The sequence below is a fragment of the Centruroides sculpturatus genome, unplaced genomic scaffold (genome assembly GCF_000671375.1).
Source record: "Centruroides sculpturatus isolate CEXI.00-Female unplaced genomic scaffold, Cexi_2.0 scaffold116, whole genome shotgun sequence".
Taxonomy (NCBI): domain Eukaryota; kingdom Metazoa; phylum Arthropoda; class Arachnida; order Scorpiones; family Buthidae; genus Centruroides; species Centruroides sculpturatus.
The window spans coordinates 622,723-642,176 of record NW_019384401.1 but is presented as its reverse complement, the minus strand read 5'-3'; the positions used below and the strand labels follow the sequence as shown (position 1 = coordinate 642,176).

The following is a 19,454-nucleotide window of genomic DNA, read 5'->3' as shown; positions in this document are numbered from 1 at the left end:
AAAATTTTTCAATTTAAATTGATCAAAATGATGACAGAATGTAATATAAGACCAATAAAATTATCATCATTATTTCACTAATAATTGTTATTAATTTTATTTATTTTTATTAACTTTAATAAAGTTTATATAATTGTGTTAAATGTAGACTTAATACATTTTTCATGATTTAATTTTAAAATGGATTAATCTTGTTTTTTATTGTAAGTTTCAAAAATTAACAGACTTAATGATTACAAAATTTGAAAGAATTTAAATTACAGGTAGCCATGTCATTATTTGCTGAAAATTTCAATAATTAGTAAATATGAAATAATCTAATTAAATTTTAATATGACTGAAAAATAATGCCTAGACAGAATTCCAGCCATAACACTCATTAACTATGTGAGACTATTACCAATTATGATAGCTGAATTCCAAGCAGAATTTAATCCTAATTTATATTAATATTTGATTAGAGTAGGATTACAGTAATTATTAATCACTACATAATTAAAAATGCTTCTGACATAAAAATTAATTAAATTATATATTTACTAACTATTAAAATTTTTAGCAGATTATATTATCCTATTTAAATTCTTTAATCATTAAATTACTTTAGTGTAATTATAACCCAGTGATTTTTGATACTTTTTCATAATTAATTTATTTATTTTACATTGTTAAGTTACTAACGACAATCAGTCTACTATTTAATTAACAATGCAAATCAAATATATTTATTTAAATTTGTTCTGATTAAGAAATTTAATATATGAATAATTATTTGATATCATTTGTTTTATCTTTGACATTCATTGTTCTAAAATAGTTAATCTAACAATAAAATAAATTACAATTGAAAAAATTCCATAATAATAAGAGAATAGAATGAAATTAATTTGAAAGAAACTAAATTTTAAGATATTTGATTATGTTATTTAAAAATATAATGGCACTAACAAAATAAAAGGCACTTAACAATATTTTACATGAAATTACATTAAATTACACTAAAACTTAAAAACATTGATTTTAAAGTAAGAATAATATACAAATTACCATAATCTAAACTGACAGAAAGTGTCCCAGCAGAGCTCAGTCTAAATTTCTCGATATTAGATGCATTACAACGATATGTACCACTATCAGTGGCCTGAATATGATCAATCTCCAAAGCACCACTTGGCAAGACAATCATTCGAGAATGATCCAACTGAAATAGCTGCTCATCTTTCAACCAGTAAATAATGGCAGGAGGTATACTTTGTATTGCACAAGGAAAATAAGCAGACTGTCCAGGAAATACTGTCATGTCACGTGGTTGTTCATCAAATCTGGGCAATGCTAAAAATAAATTTTTTATACAAATAATTAAAAAATCTAATGCTTGTTTTTAAATGCTATTGGTTATAATTTTTGTAATAAATTATAATGGAAGACAGTTTTCAACAAAATCATAAAATTATAGTACATGTTGCTCATTGAATAATTCTATATAATGTCAACTATATAAGTTATTTTAAAAATATAAATTGAAATTATTGTAATTAAAAATATTAATAAAGAGAATTTTTTTTGAGACTTACAAGCAATTTGAAGTTTAGCTAAACGACTAACAATAGTGCCAACATTTTTAATAGTAGCAATACATTGATACACTCCTTCATCAGGACGTTCTGTACGAGTGTGATACACACTACTAAAGTAAAGTGAACCATTTGGAAGAATCGATCTGAAAATAAAATTTACACTTAAGTATAATTCTATAACTTTTTATTATATTCATATTATAATAATAAATTATATAGATCATGACATGACAGTAGTAATCAATTTTTCACTCCTGATTATTAATTAATTAATTTTGAATATAAATTAATTAATTAATAATCAGGAGTGTAAAATTGATTACTACTGTATTATTAAGAAGTATTTTTATTAAAATTAATAAAATTTAGTAAAAATTCTGATTAAAATGTTTTAAAATTTTGCTGTTTTTTTCTTATTTTATTGATTATAACTACTTCATTCAACAAATGAACTAATAACTTATATGTTGTTGTACAATAAAGATAAAAATTGCAACTATAAATAAATGTAATATGCATATGCGTATTGTGAGTAGAAGTTTCATCCCATTTGATGTAGATTATTTGAACTGATGACTTAATTTTGAATCAATAATAATCAAAAATTAAATTCCTAATTTCATTTCATTCAATGAAAGTAATTTTCTAATGTCATTATTTTCCTAGAATGTAAATTTGTTGAATTTACCAACATTACTACTTCATTAGGTTAGAAATACCTAATGAATTAGTAATGTTGGTAAATTGAAATGTGCATTACTTAAACATTGTACATTTATCATCATCCAAGAATATAATTATCAATTCCAAAAATATTTGCAACTAATTTTTATATTTATATTTTGATTCAACATTTATATTTAATATAAATTTTTTCTTGTCAGACATTATAGTATTCTCGCTTGTGTAAAAATGTTATAACATTCATAACAAACAAATTTATTTGCATCATTGATACATTTTTTCTCTTCATCATTCCTTATAAATAAAAAAATTAACCAATAGTATTTATACTAATAGTGATCACCTTTGACTTGAAACCAGTGGCGTACCGTAGCGGGGGCGGCAGGGGCGGCCCACCCCAGGTGGCACTTTTTAGGGGCGGCAAAATTTCACAATAAATAATAATAATATCTTGTAAAAATTTGAAACATCCTAATCTATACTTGCATCGTGCGTACGATACTGCTATCGTCCGGACAGCCCGAGAATTAGTACCATTTTCATCTGAGGAATTCCTGCAAAACCTGTTGACCTTTTTTTTTTTTGTTTTTTGTTTGTACGATTCATTTGCATTCATATACACCACTAATATCCAATAGAACTATTTTAAACAGGTCGCTGCACTACTACGAATTTTTCATTGCTTGTTCTGTGACAAAACTGAATTTTGGTCTTTTAAATTGAAATACCTAAATAAGGGGGACTGAAATTTTCCTCCGCCCCAGGCGGCTGACACCCACGGTACGTCACTACTTGAAACAAAAGTTTTTCACTTATTTACTACATTAATAGTGACAATTTACTCTGTAAATATAAAATATAGAAAATAAAAACTGTAGGAAATGAACTATAAAATAAATAGCATATAAATTGATTAAACAGCAAAAATATCTAAAACAAACAAAAAACAAAATTGATTTACTAAAAATAATGAATGTGAAAATTTCAAAAAACTGTTTTTACAAAGTCTGTTTCAATTTGTGTAAATACAAAGCATTCTTTTTTACATAAATTTATTTAAAGTAATAATTTATAGAACTTATTTCTGTAATTGCTTTTGAATATGAATTTATCATTCTATAAAATTTTGATGAAACATAACAATAAATCTGTCTCAAATATGATTGCCAGATGGTTTCACAAAAATACCAGATATGCATGATTTCTGTTGGAAGAGGAGTTGCAGATGCATAAACATCAAACTTTTCTAGTTTAAAAGTGGCCATCTGGACATCCTAGCTTCATTAATTTTGAGGCCCAACAAAGGTTAACTTGACTAAATCATACAGCATTTGTTTAAAAATAAAACTAGTTATTACATTGATATATATATATATATACATTTATATTATAATTTAGATATTTTCAAATATAATCTATGGATCTTTGCTTGTAAGAGTTTTAATTGTAATATAAATAATATTTAGATGCTGTTGTCATTAAGTTTACCCAGTTTTGATTGGTTGTTTTTTAAATATAATTAACTGAAATTATCAAAAATATAAGGTTTACAACTATACAGTTTTCAGTTTTTAAAATAATAAACTATTCATATAATGAATTTAAAAAATTTTTACAGTCCTTTATCCCTATGTTATAGGTACTGCTTCTTGTCTTATAGGTCTTTACATCTGCAGAATCAGTATATAAAAACTGTTGATAAACAATTTAACTAGATTTAAGAAAAATGGAAATCAAAGAACATAAACTTTTATAACTTTTTAAATATTCTTATTCAGAAGATTACAGATTGAATCTATATGCCTTCTTCATAATTGCCAATCCACCTTTGAAAATGTAAATCTGAGCTAGAAATTCTCTGCTTTTTTGAGACAACATAACAGCTTTAATGTATAATACAATATAAATTACAATATAATTTATACAATAGGCCTATAATTACAATATAAATTACAATATAATTATAAACATGGATTTATGATCAATACTAAAAATCCCAAGTTTGGTTATATGGAATTTTTTTTTAGAAATTGTCCACTCTCCAAGGTTAAAATTTTCTTTAAGTTTAACATGCCAGATGTACAAGAGTTACAATAAGCAGAGAAGATTTTAAGCAATAGATTTTCAATGGAAACTTTAAATTTCAGATTACATTATAAAAAATTAATTATTTTTCTAAATAATTGCTGCATCTTGTCTCAAAATATGGTAGATATACAAGATCTTCCACTCTTTGATATGAGAAAGCCAATCTGAGTCTGGCAACATTGAGTTCTTTCTTAATGTCACTGTCATGTTAACCAAATAGTGTTGATGAGGACCATGTGGATTAAGGTCTACTGCTCTGGTAAGCCCAGAAATAAATTTGGATGAATCAAAAACCCAGGAATTTTTGAGGTGGTCTGATCCAGATATGTTCGACCCTGTCCCTCATCATCCAGCTGCATCACTGTGGACCTGGCTGAATTCACAATGGGCTTGATAAAAAAAGTTCCCCAGTGCTCATAGGGTGAAAAAAGTAAAGGAAAAAAAAACAAAAAAATACATAGTATTGCCAAGTCAGTACTTTTTGGCATTAAATCTGGGTTTTTGGTTAGTTTTTTAATGTATTGTTTGTTAAATTTAGCTCTGTTTGAACTTATTATGTATAGTGTAAAGTAACACTACTCTGTATATTCTTCATTTTTACTACTAGTAATCAGTCTAGTAGGGAAAGCTAATAAATACTATAAACCTATTATTTTGATAAAAAGAACGAAGATTGAATAAATGCTCAAAAGTGCCACAATTTTTGTCAACAATCTTTCTATAAATTGTTTTTTTATTTCTCAATTTTTGCTTTCCAAAATCAGCCTTTCCTAGCTATCAAGTTTGCTCATTAAAGATTGGCAATATGGCAATCTAAGGTTGTGTCGGCATAAAATTTTCCAGGGGAGCATAGCTTGGAGACAAATTATTACAACAATAAATTTTATTTAATTTTTTAATTTTTGGGGGTTTTTTTCACAAGTAGATTATAGAATACAGTATTACATCAAAGTGTCCAATGGACAACAGTGTAATGCACTTATCTCAATCATTTTTATGATTATTACTTGTGGAATTTTTACTTGATCCCAGGGAGATCCATAGTTGGCATATATGCTTCTTGCATTTACATTTTACAGAAATAATATATAATGAAGATTGAATAACAATCAAAAACAGGCTTTGGAATTTTAATTTCTATTTTATAGCAATACTATAACTTTTGCAAAAGAGATACAGACAATCTTATTAATTTCATACAGATATGTTCTCAAATTATTTTAAACCTACAAAACTTTTGAAGACTATTATCATCTGACAATGTAAATTTAGACTGCATTGAAAAAAGGGTTAAATTTAACAACTATAATATCACAATTCTTAACTTTAAAATTTGCTTAATTAGTTTGACTTTTTTCCCCAATTAAATTTATTCATCATTATCTATTTAGTGCTAAAACAAATGTTTATCATGAAGATCATTTAGTATTTTCATGAAAAATTGTCTCAAATGAAGTGCATTAATTTTTTTTAGTAATTGCTGTTTGACAGCATCATTAGTGCTAATATTTAATAGTGTATTAGCAGTAATTAACTTACAGGATAACTTCCCAAACAGGAAACTAAATGATTTGCAAGGTAAATGAAAAGCAAAATAATGAATTATATTTTTAGATATGTAACTCTTACAAATAATCATTAATAAACTGTTCTATTTTTGCACAAAATGGACAGTAACGGCTGTGAAAGGAAATGAGAGAAAAACACTTGCCTAAAATGATCCCATTTCATTTATGAAAGATCTCATAACTAGTAGTACAGCTGTAGCTATTTCTAAAATAAATAACTTTAATTGGAAAAAGCAAACAAATTTAAAAGTAAAAAATGATAACACTGTAATTGTTAAATTTAAGCTATTTTCATCATGTTCTAAATCATATTTTCTAAAAATTCTTGTTAAAAAGAATGCTTATTCAATTGTAGTATTCCTTAAGAGAAATTTCATTGTATAATATATAATTCATAAATATATTTAAATTGTTCTTCATAATTTTTGAGCCATTTCTAAATCCCTTGTGTTTATTTATTACTACATTTATGTAACGTAAGAAATAATGATGATAAAACATTTAAGTTTCAAATGTAAAATAAGCACCACATTGAAACAGATTCTATTTGTAACCAATTCATCTTTACGACTATTTTTATTAAGACAAAATTTAGATTTCATTCCACTTACAAATGTAACTAAACAGATTGATCATACTAATGTATGTACTAAGCCATTTCATTTTTTATATAATTTTAACTTTTATTTCAGAATCAGAACACACAAAACCTTTCATTAAAAATGAGACTAATAATAATTCAAAGAACAATAACTAAACTCTAAATATGTAATAAAATTAAAAGCATAATCAAATTTTATAGCAATCATTTAATCAATAATGAGTAAAGACATTATCACAAGAATGACTTAAATAATAATTTGACAACTTCATGAAAGAATATAAAAAATTTACTATTAAAAATACCTTCTTGTTTCTCCTATAAACTGCATAATAGCACCTTCTTTCTTCCATTCAATAACTGGAACTGGATTTCCAATTGCAACACAATCTAACATTGCCGGAGCATCTTTTACAACTATGATATCACTTGGTTCCACTTTGAAATATAATTCAGCAAAGCCAGAAATAATATCTGAAAAATTTAGCAAAAATTAGAACTAATAAGAATTAATTTATCTATTTTAAATATTTATACAATTTTTATCTTTAATGACATTTCATTTAAATAATTCTATAAGTTTTTAAGAGAATACATGTAAAGTAAAAATTTAAATGAAACAATCTAATCAAACATTTATAAATTAATAATGTAGATAATGTTCTTTGATACAAGGACACCAAATATATGAATATTAAATTCTAATTTGCATTCATTTGAACTGGATTCTGTCCTTCTGACAGAAGACATTCTAATCTATGCCAAATCCACTTTGATGTGATTTGGCATAGATTTTGCCATTAAAAAGTTTATACCATATTCATACAACCATTATGAGTGGTAATCAATCACTACTCATTATGTTGATTAGCCAGTCTCTGTGATCCTTAGAGCCAACTCACCCAGTGGGCTCTACATTTCCAGAAGTATGATATAAGAATTATACATTAATCCAAATAAAATTATCTAGATGCCAATAATCTTTCTTGTACCCAATCAATTCCCCTTTAAACAAAGAGGTGATCATCATCACAGGTCTACTTTACTGGAGGCAACATCAAGAGGCTGATGAAACAATCCAGAAGTTATAGTAAATGAAAATGTAACTATATTTCTGCTTCAACATTTTACTGATGAAGCTATGATCCAACTGGCCTACCTTGGCACCACAGTCTCTCTTCTGTTCTGTTTTGGAAACCTACCACAATAATCGAACTGCTAGCTGCTTCAGTTATACCCATACCTACAAACATATTGCTTACAACCACTAGTGGACAGGAATAAGTCATCATATCTGATAATATATCAAAGGCTGCAAAGAAAGCTAATTGCAAAAGCCTCTCGATATTTGCAACTGGGCAACTGATACTGATTCTATCACTAAGAAAACCTTTTGACACTATTGGCTTCAATTTCTTGGAATGTTTCTCTATATCATTATCAGACAATAAATGGCTTATCAGGTAGTCAATGGCAATGGGCCATTGACTACCTGAGTTGTTATGAATCTATCACCTGCACTACAACCAAGTGTACAGCTGTCAATGTTACCAACTTCTTGGTCAGTGAAATTATCCTGAAATATGTGCATCAAAGAAGCAAATTAGTGATGGAGGCCATTCATTTCTTGTTCAGATAGTACTCTCCATTTTTAGCACTATATATTAAAGAACAATCGACTATCATCCCCAGACCAATGTAGGGTGACCATCACGCAATGCTTAAAAAAAGGACACTGTTTGGGAGAGGTAACCTCCATGCACCCTGTTGACCCCCATGCTTTCCGTTTTCTTATACATACATGTATAAATAAAAAATGGAAATATAAATTTGGCGATGCCTATGAGACCTTCAAGCAAGCTGGGAAAGATGCGNAAATTGCCAAAGAACTAAAAAATATGTAATAAATTAATAAAACTAGAAAAATTGTTTTTTATTAATTATGTTACTTAAAGTAAAATATTTAAAAGATGAATAACGACAAAATTTACTATTAAACGGTTATTGTGATGATATTGATGATTTTGAAGATGTATATCAAACGATTGATAGATAACAAATGTATATTAATATATCATTGGAAAAATAACCCCTGTAACAAGGCTTAGCCTTAATGCAAATAAAAATATTTGATTGATAATTTAATAATTGATATATTACAAATAATTTAAAAACTCAGATTCTGGTAATAAAAAATAACAGCAACATTGCAAGAATTTTAGATTACAGTTAAATATTCTTAATTCCAGAAAAATTTATAACCTAGCTTCATTCATATCCTGATGAATGCATCAGGATATGAATGGAGCTATGTTATAAATTTTTCTGGAAAATAGTCATTTAACAAATTCAGCAAGAGTAATAATGATTGATGAAAAAAATCAATTATATTACATGTATTATCTATGAAATAAATATACAAACATTCAGTCAGTGTCTTGGAAAAAGGCATGCATTAACAGGATATATAATTTGTATCATACTTTTAAATGAGATAAAATCACCATGTAACAGTTGATGTATCTGGAAAGTATACAGATCTTGTAAAGATAATAATATTTTTGAATGTGATGATTGTTTTCGTCTCTAATTTTTTCTACAGAAGAATTTGCATAATATCTACACTTATTCTTTCAATTATTTATAGATCAAACTAAATATCAAGTAGTGGATATTGAATGTGGTAAATAAGCACAAGAAATAGATATAACAGTAAAAATTTATCATTTATCAATGGATACACAACAAATAATTTCATATTCAAAATTTTTAGATTTTCCAAAATAGTCTTTGCAAAATATGCCAAATGATTAGGGTTCTCAGATTAAAGGCTATTAGATTACAAATGCTTGCTATAATAACTTATAAGTGTAATAACATTTCAAAGTAAATCTTACAAATTCTTAGAAGTTTATTTTCTGTTATAATAATTCATTATTATATCTGTTCCTAAAAAAATGATAGATAGATGAAATGCTTGAAGAAGAAACACAAAATCATTTCAAGAACTAAAGCTATTTAACTTTTGAGATGTCTTGTAAATGACTAGATATATTAGCTAAATAATTAGTTTTTAAAAAAATTGTTGCAATTAATGTAGCATTAGATTTGCAATTAAAATTCTATCTTTCAAATAAATAATTACTTTTTCTTTCATCCTAATTATTGTTGTTTGGCAGAGTATTTAAATTGAAAAGCTTGCAAATATTTGCAAGTTATTATAATTTACATTAATGTTAATACATGTAGATAAAACTTAACATAAATCCAATTAATTATATCTTGTAGTTCATACAATCTGTTTAGACATGTTTTATATGTTAGATCTCTGAAAAACTAAGTTCTTGAACATTTAATAATAAGTACACACATATTTACCTGGATCTAAAATAACAAGTTGAGCTGATGATTGTGTATTTCCACTGGGATTTGAACCAATACATTGATAAATTCCCATGTCAGACCTCACAAGACCAAGAATTCTTAGATTGTACCCATTTATAAGTTGAAAATATTCACTTTGGATAATAAGATCACCATCTTTGACCCACTGTACTGATGGTTCAGGAAAACCATGAATTTCACATTCAAATTCCAAATCTTCTTTCTCATAAGCATATTTATTTTGTGGCTTTTTTCCAAAATATGGTGGAACTGTTTAAAATTAATTTCTTTTAATTCAAAAATCACCAGCTATCACATAAAATACATTGAGATATAAAATACCTTGAACTTCAAGAGTTGCACTAGCATCAACTGAATCTTCATGATTTTCTGCTCTACACATGTATGTTCCTTTATCACTTTCCTTTACATTCTCAATTTGTAAATTTCCAATTCCAACAATCATGAACTTACTATCTAAATGACTAATGTATATAAATATTGAATATTAACATTCAAGTAAAATAATCACATAAGACATTAAACTAGCTTATCCAAATAAAAGAATTTTATAAGTTAAAAAAAATATATAATTAATTTAAAACTATATTATTTGCTCTATTAGGAAAATAACTTTATTTTTAATGAACAATACGGTCATTAATCTTACATGCTAAAAAATCTTCCATTCTACTTTTATAGAACTAACGAATAATTTCATACGCCATGTCTATTGTAATTCCATCCTTCAACCAGACGATCCTTGTCCGAGGATTACCGTTGGCAGCACAATCCAGAGTTACATTATTTCCCTCAACTGCAATTATATCTTTTGGTGTTGCAATAAACTGTGGAGCTGATATTCTGTTTGCTTCAGCTATTAAAAAATAAAATTTGAAAAATATGGTCATTTAACTAAATTTTTTTCACATTAATGAAATAAATTTAAATCCATAAATATTATTTGAAAGTATTATCTTATTCAGTCTAACAAAACTGGAATAATTAACAAAATGACTTAAGGAATAATACTTATTTTATATTGCTATAAAGTATTGTATTTTATAAATGTTAATACACAATTTTAAATAAAGATTGTATTCAATCATAACTAATAAAACTATTTAGACAATAGGGAGAAATGTGGAATGATCATTTTAGAGTGAAATAAAGCTTGTTTCTTCTATCCAAAATTATTCAAATAAGTTTAAACAGCTGATTAAATTTCTTTAAAAAACTTTTTAATAATATTGCCTCTGAACAAGTCCCACTGATGGAAACAGAAAGGGGTTTGTTGTTTAGAGGTAGCCATTATTGGAAGTTTGATTTTATTATTTTTGATATTTTCTAAAAATTTTTCAATTTAAATTGATCAAAATGATGACAGAATGTAATATAAGACCAATAAAATTATCATCATTATTTCACTAATAATTGTTATTAATTTTATTTATTTTTATTAACTTTAATAAAGTTTATATAATTGTGTTAAATGTAGACTTAATACATTTTTCATGATTTAATTTTAAAATGGATTAATCTTGTTTTTTATTGTAAGTTTCAAAAATTAACAGACTTAATGATTACAAAATTTGAAAGAATTTAAATTACAGGTAGCCATGTCATTATTTGCTGAAAATTTCAATAATTAGTAAATATGAAATAATCTAATTAAATTTTAATATGACTGAAAAATAATGCCTAGACAGAATTCCAGCCATAACACTCATTAACTATGTGAGACTATTACCAATTATGATAGCTGAATTCCAAGCAGAATTTAATCCTAATTTATATTAATATTTGATTAGAGTAGGATTACAGTAATTATTAATCACTACATAATTAAAAATGCTTCTGACATAAAAATTAATTAAATTATATATTTACTAACTATTAAAATTTTTAGCAGATTATATTATCCTATTTAAATTCTTTAATCATTAAATTACTTTAGTGTAATTATAACCCAGTGATTTTTGATACTTTTTCATAATTAATTTATTTATTTTACATTGTTAAGTTACTAACGACAATCAGTCTACTATTTAATTAACAATGCAAATCAAATATATTTATTTAAATTTGTTCTGATTAAGAAATTTAATATATGAATAATTATTTGATATCATTTGTTTTATCTTTGACATTCATTGTTCTAAAATAGTTAATCTAACAATAAAATAAATTACAATTGAAAAAATTCCATAATAATAAGAGAATAGAATGAAATTAATTTGAAAGAAACTAAATTTTAAGATATTTGATTATGTTATTTAAAAATATAATGGCACTAACAAAATAAAAGGCACTTAACAATATTTTACATGAAATTACATTAAATTACACTAAAACTTAAAAACATTGATTTTAAAGTAAGAATAATATACAAATTACCATAATCTAAACTGACAGAAAGTGTCCCAGCAGAGCTCAGTCTAAATTTCTCGATATTAGATGCATTACAACGATATGTACCACTATCAGTGGCCTGAATATGATCAATCTCCAAAGCACCACTTGGCAAGACAATCATTCGAGAATGATCCAACTGAAATAGCTGCTCATCTTTCAACCAGTAAATAATGGCAGGAGGTATACTTTGTATTGCACAAGGAAAATAAGCAGACTGTCCAGGAAATACTGTCATGTCACGTGGTTGTTCATCAAATCTGGGCAATGCTAAAAATAAATTTTTTATACAAATAATTAAAAAATCTAATGCTTGTTTTTAAATGCTATTGGTTATAATTTTTGTAATAAATTATAATGGAAGACAGTTTTCAACAAAATCATAAAATTATAGTACATGTTGCTCATTGAATAATTCTATATAATGTCAACTATATAAGTTATTTTAAAAATATAAATTGAAATTATTGTAATTAAAAATATTAATAAAGAGAATTTTTTTTGAGACTTACAAGCAATTTGAAGTTTAGCTAAACGACTAACAATAGTGCCAACATTTTTAATAGTAGCAATACATTGATACACTCCTTCATCAGGACGTTCTGTACGAGTGTGATACACACTACTAAAGTAAAGTGAACCATTTGGAAGAATCGATCTGAAAATAAAATTTACACTTAAGTATAATTCTATAACTTTTTATTATATTCATATTATAATAATAAATTATATAGATCATGACATGACAGTAGTAATCAATTTTTCACTCCTGATTATTAATTAATTAATTTTGAATATAAATTAATTAATTAATAATCAGGAGTGTAAAATTGATTACTACTGTATTATTAAGAAGTATTTTTATTAAAATTAATAAAATTTAGTAAAAATTCTGATTAAAATGTTTTAAAATTTTGCTGTTTTTTTCTTATTTTATTGATTATAACTACTTCATTCAACAAATGAACTAATAACTTATATGTTGTTGTACAATAAAGATAAAAATTGCAACTATAAATAAATGTAATATGCATATGCGTATTGTGAGTAGAAGTTTCATCCCATTTGATGTAGATTATTTGAACTGATGACTTAATTTTGAATCAATAATAATCAAAAATTAAATTCCTAATTTCATTTCATTCAATGAAAGTAATTTTCTAATGTCATTATTTTCCTAGAATGTAAATTTGTTGAATTTACCAACATTACTACTTCATTAGGTTAGAAATACCTAATGAATTAGTAATGTTGGTAAATTGAAATGTGCATTACTTAAACATTGTACATTTATCATCATCCAAGAATATAATTATCAATTCCAAAAATATTTGCAACTAATTTTTATATTTATATTTTGATTCAACATTTATATTTAATATAAATTTTTTCTTGTCAGACATTATAGTATTCTCGCTTGTGTAAAAATGTTATAACATTCATAACAAACAAATTTATTTGCATCATTGATACATTTTTTCTCTTCATCATTCCTTATAAATAAAAAAATTAACCAATAGTATTTATACTAATAGTGATCACCTTTGACTTGAAACCAGTGGCGTACCGTAGCGGGGGCGGCAGGGGCGGCCCACCCCAGGTGGCACTTTTTAGGGGCGGCAAAATTTCACAATAAATAATAATAATATCTTGTAAAAATTTGAAACATCCTAATCTATACTTGCATCGTGCGTACGATACTGCTATCGTCCGGACAGCCCGAGAATTAGTACCATTTTCATCTGAGGAATTCCTGCAAAACCTGTTGACCTTTTTTTTTTTTGTTTTTTGTTTGTACGATTCATTTGCATTCATATACACCACTAATATCCAATAGAACTATTTTAAACAGGTCGCTGCACTACTACGAATTTTTCATTGCTTGTTCTGTGACAAAACTGAATTTTGGTCTTTTAAATTGAAATACCTAAATAAGGGGGACTGAAATTTTCCTCCGCCCCAGGCGGCTGACACCCACGGTACGTCACTACTTGAAACAAAAGTTTTTCACTTATTTACTACATTAATAGTGACAATTTACTCTGTAAATATAAAATATAGAAAATAAAAACTGTAGGAAATGAACTATAAAATAAATAGCATATAAATTGATTAAACAGCAAAAATATCTAAAACAAACAAAAAACAAAATTGATTTACTAAAAATAATGAATGTGAAAATTTCAAAAAACTGTTTTTACAAAGTCTGTTTCAATTTGTGTAAATACAAAGCATTCTTTTTTACATAAATTTATTTAAAGTAATAATTTATAGAACTTATTTCTGTAATTGCTTTTGAATATGAATTTATCATTCTATAAAATTTTGATGAAACATAACAATAAATCTGTCTCAAATATGATTGCCAGATGGTTTCACAAAAATACCAGATATGCATGATTTCTGTTGGAAGAGGAGTTGCAGATGCATAAACATCAAACTTTTCTAGTTTAAAAGTGGCCATCTGGACATCCTAGCTTCATTAATTTTGAGGCCCAACAAAGGTTAACTTGACTAAATCATACAGCATTTGTTTAAAAATAAAACTAGTTATTACATTGATATATATATATATATACATTTATATTATAATTTAGATATTTTCAAATATAATCTATGGATCTTTGCTTGTAAGAGTTTTAATTGTAATATAAATAATATTTAGATGCTGTTGTCATTAAGTTTACCCAGTTTTGATTGGTTGTTTTTTAAATATAATTAACTGAAATTATCAAAAATATAAGGTTTACAACTATACAGTTTTCAGTTTTTAAAATAATAAACTATTCATATAATGAATTTAAAAAATTTTTACAGTCCTTTATCCCTATGTTATAGGTACTGCTTCTTGTCTTATAGGTCTTTACATCTGCAGAATCAGTATATAAAAACTGTTGATAAAGAATTTAACTAGATTTAAGAAAAATGGAAATCAAAGAACATAAACTTTTATAACTTTTTAAATATTCTTATTCAGAAGATTACAGATTGAATCTATATGCCTTCTTCATAATTGCCAATCCACCTTTGAAAATGTAAATCTGAGCTAGAAATTCTCTGCTTTTTTGAGACAACATAACAGCTTTAATGTATAATACAATATAAATTACAATATAATTTATACAATAGGCCTATAATTACAATATAAATTACAATATAATTATAAACATGGATTTATGATCAATACTAAAAATCCCAAGTTTGGTTATATGGAATTTTTTTTTAGAAATTGTCCACTCTCCAAGGTTAAAATTTTCTTTAAGTTTAACATGCCAGATGTACAAGAGTTACAATAAGCAGAGAAGATTTTAAGCAATAGATTTTCAATGGAAACTTTAAATTTCAGATTACATTATAAAAAATTAATTATTTTTCTAAATAATTGCTGCATCTTGTCTCAAAATATGGTAGATATACAAGATCTTCCACTCTTTGATATGAGAAAGCCAATCTGAGTCTGGCAACATTGAGTTCTTTCTTAATGTCACTGTCATGTTAACCAAATAGTGTTGATGAGGACCATGTGGATTAAGGTCTACTGCTCTGGTAAGCCCAGAAATAAATTTGGATGAATCAAAAACCCAGGAATTTTTGAGGTGGTCTGATCCAGATATGTTCGACCCTGTCCCTCATCATCCAGCTGCATCACTGTGGACCTGGCTGAATTCACAATGGGCTTGATAAAAAAAGTTCCCCAGTGCTCATAGGGTGAAAAAAGTAAAGGAAAAAAAAACAAAAAAATACATAGTATTGCCAAGTCAGTACTTTTTGGCATTAAATCTGGGTTTTTGGTTAGTTTTTTAATGTATTGTTTGTTAAATTTAGCTCTGTTTGAACTTATTATGTATAGTGTAAAGTAACACTACTCTGTATATTCTTCATTTTTACTACTAGTAATCAGTCTAGTAGGGAAAGCTAATAAATACTATAAACCTATTATTTTGATAAAAAGAACGAAGATTGAATAAATGCTCAAAAGTGCCACAATTTTTGTCAACAATCTTTCTATAAATTGTTTTTTTATTTCTCAATTTTTGCTTTCCAAAATCAGCCTTTCCTAGCTATCAAGTTTGCTCATTAAAGATTGGCAATATGGCAATCTAAGGTTGTGTCGGCATAAAATTTTCCAGGGGAGCATAGCTTGGAGACAAATTATTACAACAATAAATTTTATTTAATTTTTTAATTTTTGGGGGTTTTTTTCACAAGTAGATTATAGAATACAGTATTACATCAAAGTGTCCAATGGACAACAGTGTAATGCACTTATCTCAATCATTTTTATGATTATTACTTGTGGAATTTTTACTTGATCCCAGGGAGATCCATAGTTGGCAAATATGCTTCTTGCATTTACATTTTACAGAAATAATATATAATGAAGATTGAATAACAATCAAAAACAGGCTTTGGAATTTTAATTTCTATTTTATAGCAATACTATAACTTTTGCAAAAGAGATACAGACAATCTTATTAATTTCATACAGATATGTTCTCAAATTATTTTAAACCTACAAAACTTTTGAAGACTATTATCATCTGACAATGTAAATTTAGACTGCATTGAAAAAAGGGTTAAATTTAACAACTATAATATCACAATTCTTAACTTTAAAATTTGCTTAATTAGTTTGACTTTTTTCCCCAATTAAATTTATTCATCATTATCTATTTAGTGCTAAAACAAATGTTTATCATGAAGATCATTTAGTATTTTCATGAAAAATTGTCTCAAATGAAGTGCATTAATTTTTTTTAGTAATTGCTGTTTGACAGCATCATTAGTGCTAATATTTAATAGTGTATTAGCAGTAATTAACTTACAGGATAACTTCCCAAACAGGAAACTAAATGATTTGCAAGGTAAATGAAAAGCAAAATAATGAATTATATTTTTAGATATGTAACTCTTACAAATAATCATTAATAAACTGTTCTATTTTTGCACAAAATGGACAGTAACGGCTGTGAAAGGAAATGAGAGAAAAACACTTGCCTAAAATGATCCCATTTCATTTATGAAAGATCTCATAACTAGTAGTACAGCTGTAGCTATTTCTAAAATAAATAACTTTAATTGGAAAAAGCAAACAAATTTAAAAGTAAAAAATGATAACACTGTAATTGTTAAATTTAAGCTATTTTCATCATGTTCTAAATCATATTTTCTAAAAATTCTTGTTAAAAAGAATGCTTATTCAATTGTAGTATTCCTTAAGAGAAATTTCATTGTATAATATATAATTCATAAATATATTTAAATTGTTCTTCATAATTTTTGAGCCATTTCTAAATCCCTTGTGTTTATTTATTACTACATTTATGTAACGTAAGAAATAATGATGATAAAACATTTAAGTTTCAAATGTAAAATAAGCACCACATTGAAACAGATTCTATTTGTAACCAATTCATCTTTACGACTATTTTTATTAAGACAAAATTTAGATTTCATTCCACTTACAAATGTAACTAAACAGATTGATCATACTAATGTATGTACTAAGCCATTTCATTTTTTATATAATTTTAACTTTTATTTCAGAATCAGAACACACAAAACCTTTCATTAAAAATGAGACTAATAATAATTCAAAGAACAATAACTAAACTCTAAATATGTAATAAAATTAAAAGCATAATCAAATTTTATAGCAATCATTTAATCAATAATGAGTAAAGACATTATCACAAGAATGACTTAAATAATAATTTGACAACTTCATGAAAGAATATAAAAAATTTACTATTAAAAATACCTTCTTGTTTCTCCTATAAACTGCATAATAGCACCTTCTTTCTTCCATTCAATAACTGGAACTGGATTTCCAATTGCAACACAATCTAACATTGCCGGAGCATCTTTTACAACTATGATATCACTTGGTTCCACTTTGAAATATAATTCAGCAAAGCCAGAAATAATATCTGAAAAATTTAGCAAAAATTAGAACTAATAAGAATTAATTTATCTATTTTAAATATTTATACAATTTTTATCTTTAATGACATTTCATTTAAATAATTCTATAAGTTTTTAAGAGAATACATGTAAAGTAAAAATTTAAATGAAACAATCTAATCAAACATTTATAAATTAATAATGTAGATAATGTTCTTTGATACAAGGACACCAAATATATGAATATTAAATTCTAATTTGCATTCATTTGAACTGGATTCTGTCCTTCTGACAGAAGACATTCTAATCTATGCCAAATCCACTTTGATGTGATTTGGCATAGATTTTGCCATTAAAAAGTTTATACCATATTCATACAACCATCATGAGTGGTAATCAATCACTACTCATTATGTTGATTAGCCAGTCTCTGTGATCCTTAGAGCCAACTCACCCAGTGGGCTCTACATTTCCAGAAGTATGATATAAGAATTATACATTAATCCAAATAAAATTATCTAGATGCCAATAATCTTTCTTGTACCCAATCAATTCCCCTTTAAACAAAGAGGTGATCATCATCACAGGTCTACTTTACTGGAGGCAACATCAAGAGGCTGATGAAACAATCCAGAAGTTATAGTAAATGAAAATGTAACTATATTTCTGCTTCAACATTTTACTGATGAAGCTATGATCCAACTGGCCTACCTTGGCACCACAGTCTCTCTTCTGTTCTGTTTTGGAAACCTACCACAATAATCGAACTGCTAGCTGCTTCAGTTATACCCATACCTACAAACATATTGCTTACAACCACTAGTGGACAGGAATAAGTCATCATATCTGATAATATATCAAAGGCTGCAAAGAAAGCTAATTGCAAAAGCCTCTCGATATTTGCAACTGGGCAACTGATACTGATTCTATCACTAAGAAAACCTTTTGACACTATTGGCTTCAATTTCTTGGAATGTTTCTCTATATCATTATCAGACAATAAATGGCTTATCAGGTAGTCAATGGCAATGGGCCATTGACTACCTGAGTTGTTATGAATCTATCACCTGCACTACAACCAAGTGTACAGCTGTCAATGTTACCAACTTCTTGGTCAGTGAAATTATCCTGAAATATGTGCATCAAAGAAGCAAATTAGTGATGGAGGCCATTCATTTCTTGTTCAGATAGTACTCTCCATTTTTAGCACTATATATTAAAGAACAATCGACTATC

At 26.4% G+C, this 19,454-nt stretch overlaps 1 protein-coding gene across 2 annotated transcripts in view; it reads right to left on the bottom strand.

Annotated features, from left to right (window-relative positions):
* The window catches only part of LOC111618668 (neogenin-like), a 90,937-nt gene that overhangs the window by 33,360 nt on the left and 38,123 nt on the right, over nt 1–19,454 (bottom strand). For both annotated transcript variants that reach the window (XM_023360225.1, XM_023360224.1), the window contains exons 2-7: nt 18,076–18,244; nt 12,827–12,972; nt 12,300–12,584; nt 10,626–10,779; nt 10,245–10,387; nt 9,897–10,172 (exon numbers count right to left, since the gene is read on the bottom strand). In XM_023360225.1, coding sequence (XP_023215993.1) covers nt 9,897–10,172; nt 10,245–10,387; nt 10,626–10,779; nt 12,300–12,584; nt 12,827–12,972; nt 18,076–18,244 — 1,173 coding nt within the window. The remainder of the gene's footprint in view (nt 1–9,896; nt 10,173–10,244; nt 10,388–10,625; nt 10,780–12,299; nt 12,585–12,826; nt 12,973–18,075; nt 18,245–19,454) is intronic.